Source organism: Salmo salar, unplaced genomic scaffold (assembly GCF_965601325.2).
Source record: "Salmo salar unplaced genomic scaffold, fSalSal1 ptg000721l, whole genome shotgun sequence".
NCBI classification, from domain to species: domain Eukaryota; kingdom Metazoa; phylum Chordata; class Actinopteri; order Salmoniformes; family Salmonidae; genus Salmo; species Salmo salar.
Window position 1 is genome coordinate 430,584 of NW_027675475.1, and position 10,835 is coordinate 441,418.

General features: G+C 43.2%; 1 protein-coding gene across 1 annotated transcript; it reads right to left on the minus strand.

The window, feature by feature from the left end:
• Window positions 1-2,713: 2,713 nt before the first annotated feature.
• On the minus strand, window positions 2,714-5,676 carry LOC145877207 (haptoglobin-like). The gene is made up of 4 exons (XM_082972505.1): window positions 5,540-5,676; window positions 5,099-5,211; window positions 3,664-3,932; window positions 2,714-3,478 (listed from the first exon to the last, which is right to left on the minus strand). Exons 1-4 carry the CDS (start codon window positions 5,542-5,544, stop codon window positions 2,915-2,917), a joined length of 951 nt encoding a protein of 316 aa, XP_082828631.1. The 5' UTR covers window positions 5,545-5,676; the 3' UTR covers window positions 2,714-2,914.
• Window positions 5,677-10,835: the final 5,159 nt, after the last annotated feature.

Genomic DNA, 10,835 nt, shown 5'->3' on the forward strand with positions numbered 1-10,835 from the left:
ACAACCGTCCAAATGGCTCAACAGGGAGTTCTGCTGGACCAGGACCAGTTCTGTTGTTCTGTCTGTCTGGATCTACTGAAGGAGCCGGTCACTACTGCCTGTGGGCACAGTTACTGTAGGAGCTGTATTGAGGGCTGCTGGGATCAGGATGTTCTGAAAGGGGTCTATAGCTGTCCTCAGTGCAGACAGACCTTCAGTCCGAGGCCTACGCTGAGTAAAAATAACATGTTGGCTGAAATGTAGAGAAAGTGTTTTAAAATAGGCATCCTATCATTTGAAAATTAGTTGAAAGGCTAAGTGATTCTCCTCCTGAGAAGAAGCTGACAGCCTTCAAACATAGTGCAAAAAAAGTGGTCCCAAAAAATATGTCAAAATGAATAAAAAAATGATACAGCTGTCTTTAATAAGATCAAACTGAACTAACTGCCATCTTGAAATGTTGAAAAAGTGTTTCTAAATAGCTCAGTCTTATCACTCAATATGAGTCAAAATCTGTCACTTCCAGGACTGCTCATTTTGTCAAAAATGAAAAAATGAAAAAAATAACTACTCACAGCTGTGTTAAAACCTCTTGGGGATAGGGGGCAGTATTGAGAATTTTGAAAAAAAATATGTGCCCATTTTTAACTGCCTCCTACACCAACTCAGAAGCTAGAATATGCATATTATTGTTCAGGTTTGGATAGAAAACACTGAATTTTCTAAAACTGTTTGAATGGTGTCTGTAAGTATAACATGGCAGTCAAAACCCATATGGCAGTCAAAACCCTGAGACAAATTCTGACAGGAAGTGGATACCTGATGTGTTGAATTACCTTTAAGCCTATGCCATTGAAACACACAGGGGCTTATTAATCGTTGAGCACTTCCTATGGCTTCCACTAGATGTCACCAGTCTTTACAAAGTGTTTTGAGTCTTATACTGTGAGATCTGACCGAACAAGAGCCTTGGAACGGTGATGGCCGATTAGACTCTGGCGCGCGAGTTCATGTTGGGTACTCTCGTTCCAATACGTTTTAAAAGAGAATGCAATCGTCCGCCTTGAATAGTATTCATGTTCTGGTTAAAAAAGGCACTAATGATTTATGCTATACAACGTTCGACATGTTTGAACGAACGTAAATATTTTTTCTCCCTTCTTTCATGAAGAGAAGTCCGGCGGGCTTAGATCATGTGCTAACAACACGGAGCTTTTTGGACATAAATTATGAGCTTTTTCGAACAAAACTACATTTGTTATGGACCTGGGATTCCTGGAAGTGACATCTGATGAAGAGAATCAAAGGTAATGGATTATTTACATAGTATTTTCGATTTTAGATCTCTCCAACATGGCGGTTAGTCTGTATCGCAAAGCGTATTTTTATGGGCGCAGTGCTCAGATTATTGCAAAGTGTGATTTCCCAGTAAGGTTATTTTTAAATCTGGCAATCCGGTTGCGTTCAAGAGATGTAAATCTATAATTCTTTGAATGACAATATAATATTTTACCAATGTTTTCGAATAGTAATTATTTAATTTGTCGTGCTGATTTGACTGGCGGTTATTGGAGGGAAACGATTTCCTCAACATCAACGCCATAGTAAAACGCTGTTTTTGTATATAAATATGAACTTGATAGAACTAAAAATGCATGTATTGTCTAACATAATGTCCTAGGAGTGTCATCTGATGGAGATTGTCAAAGGTTAGTGCATAATTTTAGCTGGTTTTCTGCTTTTGGTGATGCCTGTCTTTGAATTGACAAAACATTACACACAGCTATTGTCAATGTACTCTCCTAACATAATCTAACTTTATGCTTTCGCCGTAAAGCCTTTTTGAAATCGGACAACGTGGTTAGATTAAGGAGATGTTTATCTTTCAAAGGGTGTAAGATAGTTGTATTTTTGAGAAATTTGAATTATGACATTTAATAGTTTTCAAATTTGGCGCTCTTGATATTTCACCTGTTGTTGATAGGGTGTACCAGGGGTGGGACGCATGCGTCCCACATAGCCCCTAGTACATAGAGATTAAAGGAAAAAGCTTCTACCAGTCCGTGGTGAGTAATCCCAGTTCTGATGTCCAGAAGTTATTTTCGGTCGTAAGAGACGGTAGCAGCAACATTATGTACAAAATAAGTTAAAAAATAAGTTACAAACAACACAAAAAAATGAACAAAATAGCACAATTGATTACGGGCATGTAAAACATCAGCCATACTCTTAGGCACCATTTCTGAGATATCTCTTGTTGAAACTGAACAAATTGTGGTACAGCAGGCTGCTCCAAAGCAAGAGAGCTATTAACTAGTGTTGAGCTGTGATGACAAGCCTTTTGTCTTCTGTATTTAAATTAGTCACTAACCAGGAGTGACATGACCTCCATTCCCCTGCTGGGAGGGATTCTAGACCCTCGTTTATGTAGCTCTATTTTAGAACAAGTTATTTCCTTCTTGAATGATTTTCATGACAAATCTACTAAAAAACCCTTGCTGGTCTCAACACAATATCCTCCTTGGCCAGATAACAATTTTCCTTACTAATTCCATTACTTAAATGAACTTCAAAATCGTCTCATGTCCTAGCTGTAGGTTACTTGTTTTAATGGCTCTAACATGCTCTAAGGTTCCAGCTTGTAGAGATGATCTAAAACATGTTTCCCAGCATTCTAAAATGAGTTGAAGAAAATGTGAATAAAAGTTATAAGGTGAAACATCGGAAACCAAACTTCTTAGGAGAGATTAATTTATTGAAAATCCTTTGAAATCAACATCGGAAGACACACTCAATCAGGCGGGGGCACACACTCAATGAAAGTCGAAACTTGAGAGAGTTTTACAAGATCAAGTCAGAAAATTACTTTGTTAGCAAAGGCATAATGGAGATTATGAGCCCCGGCTCTCATATCTGAAACTGTGCTGAGTGGAGGCTACAACTGCCTCGAAAACATCTCAGACATTACACTGGAGCGGAGACTGGCTGATTTCTCACTGTCACCCCTGAGGACACTGTTGATCCAAGGCATGTAGGCAGAGAGCTTCATGTAGACAGCGTATTTCCTCACGGCACAGGCCTTATCGAAGGACAGGATCCCTGCAGCATACACTCTGCCGTCTTTGGGGTCCTGGACTGCCAGGGCACCGCCTGCATCCCCAAAGCACACATTCTCCTGGTACTTGCTGGCTCCAGTACAGAACATGTTGTCGTCTATGGTTGGAGTGCTGCCACCACGGTTGTACTCTGCCTTACAGAAGCTATGCGATGCCACAGGCAATACCAGGTGTTTCAGTGACTCAGCGGGGGTGAAGTGGACCCCCCAACCCCAGCCTGTGATGATGCCTTTCTCCTGGGCTGCCTCAGCCAGGTCCTCACCCCTCTCAGGCAGAGGGATGGGCATCACAGCCTCGCTCAGGGTGAATGGCTCCTTCAGCTGAATCAGAGCCAGGTCGTTGTCCCAGTCTGACACGCTCTGGAAGCCTGGGTGCAGAACCACCTAGAAGGGGAAGGGAATAATTCATAGGACCTTTTTTTTGACGATCTACTGTATTTGTGCTCTAACTACCTATAAGACTGAAAATGATGATGTAGGTGAGAGAGCCCAGTGCAGTTCTGCTTGCTGTAAATACTGAATTGTCTGTATATTGTTTGAAAGAGATGGTAATGGGTATACTAGCTCACCTTTTCTACAGCAACTTCTTTGGAGTCATTGGCTTGGGAGTATCGCGTGATGCCTAGGTACACCTTGGGGATGATTGGTTCTTTCCCCTGGGTGTCCTGCCTACTCTTCCTGACAAACAAGTTCCTGCCAGCGGTCAGGACCCAGCGGTCAGAGATTAGAGCTCCCCCAGCGAAGCCCCCGTTCATGACGTTTTTACTCAGATAGACCATGGCCTGCCAGGGGACATGAGGGGCCAGGGTGCCCCCAACCATACGCCTGAAGCGCAGGTCTGGGCAAGAAACACAACAACATTATTTCTATACAATCTCTATATGGTTAAAACATCCCCAACTCAGCACCACCTAGCACTTACTGCTGTGCAACTCAAACACAACCATAAAAGATTATTGCAGAAAAATGAAATGTGCCTCAATACAATTCCAGCCTTTGTTTTAGTTTGAGTTTGAGTTTGCTAAAATCAACACTATTCACTTGAATACACATAACATTTGGTAGTAGCTTTCTGGAACCTTTTAGCTTTGACCTGACAAAAGTTCAGTAAATTCATTAATCATCTACTATTATCTAAAAAAAATAAGTGTTGTCATGACTTGAGCCAGACAAGGCTAGCTTTCACAGAATTACCTTGGAGGTCACAATACGCAGAAACCTAGATGAGGATGGAATTAGTGTCATTTCTCTTCTCAAACATTTTCCTGAAACGTTTGATGAGAGGTGGATTTTGAGGAATTTTACTTTTCAAGGCTTTCATGCTCTGTAGATTTTCCTAATGACATATTTTACCATCCAGCTTGGAGGAAGCTGAGACTGAGGATCTCTCCTTCCTTTCCTCCCTGCTTGCCTTCTCTTTGATCCCTGTCATCTCATGTGTGTCGCTGCTGAATCGATTTTTAAGATAATCGGGATAATAGCTGTGAGCCGTGAGACTTAACAAGGTTCTCACTTGAAAGTGATGGTGACATCCTCATTTTGGCCACAGCTACTGTATTCTCCAACAGGCTGAATAGGAACAGCTTGTGTCTGCTCAGCTCAGAGTTGCGTAAGGGGATCCATAGTGAAGATTGGCTTCAGAACATCCGATGAGAGTGACAGTGTAATTGAAATGTGAGTGATATCCTTACACGAACCAGTCACAATGGGCCAGCAAATATAATATGTTTCGGAAATAGACAAATTGCACGTGTGAAAACACACGTGTAATGTGTAAGTCCAATATTTTTGGGCGATATTCTGCATCAATGGTGTCACTAACACCCACCTTAACATAGACATGGGACAAGAAAGGTTGTCAATGATCTTTAAAATGTACATGTTTTTGTTTGAAAACATTTCATCCCTCTCACTTTGTTGACATTTCAATCTAAATCAGAAAAAGTAAGCCCGTATTGGCATAAGGCAGGGAGTTGGTTATGTGTCAGTTAGACAGATAGCTACCTGAATTGTCTGACATCTCATCAATTGATTTGGTTTTGATTTTGATTTTGATTTTGATTTTGTCCTGTTCCAGACAGACACAGGAGGCCGCGAGGAGCACTACCAGGGATGACCTGCGGACAGAAGGAACACATAAGTACAGTACACACACACAGAGCCAACTGACAGACAGCGCCCAAACACTCACTAGTACCACAACTAACGGTTCCTTTACTTAGGAAGTCTCTGGGCTTGCTTGTTAACCTATATTTAGAAAAGGTCTCTAGCTAAAGCAATTTGAATGTTTTTTGAAAGATTTAAGTAGCTGTGTTTCCCTGCCATTTTACAAAGATCCATTGTCCAAAGACATTTCAGAGATTCATTTGGATTGGTACTGCAATGACAACAATTGCCAGGCAACTAGGGTTTTGTTGAAGAAAGAATATGAAAAGTATAACATACCACATTTTGATGGAAATATCTGTTTATCAGTTTGTATGTTGAGCTGTGTCTCCTCTGTAAAGACGATGTACTCCGTGAGAAGTTATAGGACCAAGGCCTTATATCTGCTGAGGAGAGAACTCACCCCCTGTCTGCCCACCGCTGGGAATTTTGCTGGACACAGCTTCAGTTCTGATTCCCGAAAATCGGAGAGATTGCAAAATCTCTGTTCATGCCAACCCATTATTGGAATCGTGTCCAAACCCTAACCCTGACCCCATCTGGAGCTCAGCCACAGCCAACTAGTATCAGAGAAGACCATCTGAGGGATAAATCATTTCATAGGGTATGAATTATGAAATCAGAACAGGACACAGCACATCTATAATTTGTGTGTCAATTTGGTTTATTGAAAGTAAATGAGGTGCATATAAATGCCGCATCAGAGTGTGTTATTTAAAAAATGTGATACCGTCATAGTTGTTGTTGTTTGTTGTTGACTCACATTTGCTGTTTACGACTCACTTTGGTAACACTGTACTTGACATCCAGCGTCATAAAACATTATGACACAGTCATAACCATGTCATAATATGTCATAACAGCTGACATAACTTGTCATAGCCTGTTATAATATGGTCATAACACTGTTATGACACATATTTGGACCTGTTGTGACATATATTGAGTTATTTTATGGCTGGTTATAACACCTACATAAGAGTGTCAAAACCCACAAAACCTACCACACAAGGCAAACCATTCCATTACACCATAGCCTACATGTCAACAGTATGTTTATGTTATATACAAATGTTTGAAATTGACCATATTCAATTATTGTAGTTGCTCACACATTGATGTCAGACATTTTTTTTTATAAACAAAAACATTTATTTCACCTTTATTTAACCAGGTGGGCCAGTTGAGAACAAGTCCTTTATTTAACCAGGTGGGCTAGTTGAGAACAAGTCCTTTATTTAACCAGGTGGCCAGTTGAGAACAAGTCCTTTATTTAACCAGGTGGGCCAGTTGAGAACAAGTTCTCATTTACAACAGCGACCTGGCCAAGATAAAGCAAAGCAGTGCGACACAAACAACAACACAGAGTTACACATGGAATAAACAAACACACAGTCAATAACACAATAAAAAAATCCAGTGTTATTAACACTGGAGTGATAGATGTGCAGATGATGATGTGCAAGTAGAAATACTGGGGGGCAAAAGAGCAGAAAAAGTAAATAAAACAATATGGGGATGGGTTGGCGCCCCCCCTTGGGTTGTGCCATGGCGGAGATCTTTGTGGGCTATACTCGGCCTTGTCTTCGGACGGTAAGTTGGTGGTTGGAGACATCCCTCTAGTGGTGTGGGGGCTGTGCTTTGGCAAAGTGGGTGGGGTTATATCCTGCCTGTTTGGCCCTGTCTGGGGGTTTCATTGGATGGGGCCACAGTGTCTTCTGATCCCTCCTGTCTCAGCCTCCAGTATTTATGCTGCAGTAGTTTATGTGTCGGGGGGCTAGGGTCAGTCTGTTACATCTGGAGTATTCTCTTGTCTTATCCGGTGTCCTGTGTGAATGTAAATATGCTCTCTCTAATTCTCTCTTTCTTTCTTTCTCTCGGAGGACCTGAGCCCTAGGACCATGCCTCAGGACTACCTGGCATGATGACTCCTTGCTGTCCCCAGTCCACCTGGCCATGCTGCTGCTCCAGTTTCAACTGTTCTGCCTGCGGCTATGGAACCCTGACCTGTTCACCGGACGTGCTTGTTGCACCCTCGACAACTACAATGATTATTATTATCTGACCATGCTGGTCATTTATGAACATTTTAACATCTTGACCATGTTCTGTTATAATATCCACCCGGCACAGCCAGAAGAGGACTGGCCACCCCTCATAGCCTGGTTCCTCTCTACCCAGTACAGCCAGAAGAGGACTGGCCACCCCTCATAGCCTGGTTCCTCTCTAGGTTTCTTCCTAGGTTTTTGGCCTTTCTAGGGAGTTTTTCCTAGGGAGTTTTTCCTAGCCACCGTGCTTCTTTCACATGCATTGCTTGCTGTTTGGGGTTTTAGGCTGGGTTTCTGTACAGCACTTTGAGATTTCAGCTGATGTACGAAGGGCTATATAAATACATTTGATTTGATTTGTAGGTAGTTGGATGGGCTATTTACAGATGGGCTGTGTACAGCTGCAATGATCGGTAAGCTGCTCAAATAGCTGATGCTTGAAGTTAGCCAGGGAGCTATACCGTTGAAGTTGGAGGTTTACATACACCTTACCCAAATACATTTAAACTCAGTTTTTCACAATTCCTGACATTTAATCCTAGTAAAAGTTCCCTGTCTTAGGTCAGTTAGGATCACCACTTTATGTTAAGACTGTGAAATGTCAGAAAGATAGTAGGGAGAATAATTTATTTCAGCTTTTATTTCTTTCATCGCATTCCCAGTGGGTCAGAAGTTTACATACACTCAATTAGTATTTGGTAGCATTGCCTTTAAATGGTTTAACTTGGGTCAAAGGTTTTGGGTAGCCTTCCTCAAGCTTCCCACAATATGTTGGGTGAATTTTGGCCCATTCCTCCTGACAGAGTTGGTGTAACTGAGTCAGGTTTGTAGACCTCCTTGCTCACACACACTTTTTCAGTTCTGCCCACACATTTTCTATAGGATTGAGGTCAGGGCTTTGTGATCGCCACTCCAATACATTAACTTTGTTTGTCCTTAAGCCATTTTGCCACAACATTGGAAGTATGTTTGGGGTCATTGTCCATTTGGAAGACCCATTTGAGACCAAGCTTTAACTTCCTGACTGATGTCTTGAGATGTTGCATCAATATATCCACATAATTTTCCTACCTCATGATGCCATCTATTTTGTGAAGTGCACCAGTCCCTCCTGCAGCAAAGCACCCCCACAACATGATGCTGCCACCCCCGTGCTTCACGGTTGGGATGGTGTTCTTCGGCTTGCAAGCCTCCCACTTTTTCCTCCAAACAGAACGATGGTCATTATGGCCAACAGTTCTATTTTTGTTTCATCAGATCAGAGGACATTTCTCCAAAAAGTATGATCTTTGTCCCCATGTGCAGTTGCAAACTGTAGTCTGGCTTTTTTTATGGTGGTTTTGGAGCAGTGGCTTCTTCCTTGCTGAGCGGCCTTCCTTTCTGAGTGGCCTTATGTTGATATAGGACTCGTTTTACTGTGGATATAGATACTTTTGTACCTGTTTCCTCCAACATCTTCACAAGGTCCTTTGCTGTTGTTCTGGGATTGATTTGCACTTTTTGCACCAATGTACGTTCATCTCTAGGAGATTTTCACCAAAGTTGATTTGTCACGTGCGCTGAATACAGCAGGTGTACAGTGAAATGCTTACTTACAGGCTCTAACCAATAGTGCATAAAAGGTATTAGGTGAACAATAGGTAAGTAAGTAAAGAAATAAAACAACAGTAAAAAGACAGGCTACATACAGTAGAGAGGTTATATACAGTAGCGAGGCTATAAAAGTAGCGAGGCTACATACAGACACCGGTTAGTCAGACTGATTGAGGTAGTATGTACATGTAGATATGGTTAAAGTGACTATGCATATATGATGAACAGAGAGTAGCAGTAACGTAAAAGAGGGGTTGGCGGGAGGTGGGTGGCGGGACCCAATGCAGATAGTCCGGGTAGCCATTTGATTACCTGTTCAGGAGTCTTATGGCTTGGGGGTAAAAACTGTTGAGAAGCCTTTTTGTCCTAGACTTGGCACTCCGGTACCGCTTGCCATGCGGTAGTAGAGAGAACAGTCTATGACTGGGGTTGCTGGGGTCTTTGACAATTTTTAGGGCCTTTCTCTGGCACCGCCTGGTGTAAAGGTCCTGGATGGCAGGCAGATTAGCCCCAGTGATGTACTGGGCCGTACGCACTACCCTCTGTAGTGCCTTGCGGTCAGAGGCCGAGTAGTTGCCATACCAGGCAGTGATGCAACCAGTCAGGATGCTCTCGATGTTGCAGCTGTAGAACCTTTTGAGAATCTCAGGACCCATATCAAATCTTTTTAGTTTCCTGAGGGGGAATAGGCTTTGTCGTGCCCTCTTCACGACTGTCATGGTGTGTTTGGATCATTCTAGTTTGTTGTTGATGTGGACACCAAGGAACTTGAAGCTCTCAACCTGCTCCACTACAGCCCCGTTGATGAGAATGGGGGCGTGCTCGGTCCTCCTTTTCCTGTGGTCCACAATCATCTCCTTAGTCTTGGTTACGTTGAGGGATAGGTTGTTATTCTGGCACCACCTGGCCAGGTCTCTGACGACCTCCCTATAGGCTGTCTCGTCGTTGTCGGTGATCAGGCCTACCACTGTTGTGTCGACTGCAAACTTAATGATTAGGTTGGAGTCGTGCCTGGCCATGCAGTCATGGGTGAACAAGGAGTACAGGAGGGGACTGAGCACACACCCCTGGGGAGCTCCAGTGTTGAGGACCAGCGTGGCAGATGTGTTGCTACCTACCCTCACCACCTGGCCCGTCAGGAAGTCCAGGATCCAGTTGCAGAGGGAGGTGTTTAGTCCCAGGATCCTTAGCTTAGTGATGAGCTTTGAGGGTACTATGGTGTTGAACGCTGAGCTGTAGTCAATGAACAGCATTCTCACATAAGTGTTCCTTTTGTCCAGGTGGGAAAGGGCAGTGTGGAGTGCAATAGAGATTGCATCATCTGTGGATCTGTTAGGGCGATATGCAAATTGGAGTGGGTCTAGGGTTTCTGGGATAATGGTGTTGATGTGAGCCATTACCAGCCTTCCACTAACTGTTGCTACGGGTCGGTAGTCATTTAGGCAGGTTACCTTAGTGTTCTTGGGCACAGGGACTATGGTGGTCTGCTTGAAACATGTTGGTATTACAGACTCAATCAGGGACATGTTGAAAATGTCAGTGAAGACACTTGCCAGTTGGTCAGCACATGCCAGGAGCACACATCCTGGTAATCCATCTGGCCCCGCAGCCTTGTGTATGTTATTTTTTATTATTTTTTACCCCTTTTTTTCTCCCCAATTTCATGGTATCCAATTGGTAGTAGTGACAGTCTTGTCTCATTGCTGCAACTCCCATACGGACTCTGGAGAGGCGAAGGTCGAGAGCCATGCGTCCTCTGAAACACAACCCAACCAAGCCGCACTGCTTCTTGACACAATGCCTATCCAACCCGGAAGCCAGCAGCACCAATGTGTCGGAGGAAACACCGTACACCTGGCGACCTGGTCAGTGTGCACTGCGCCCGGCCCGACACAGGAGTAGCTAGTGCGCGATGAGACAAGGATATCCCTGCC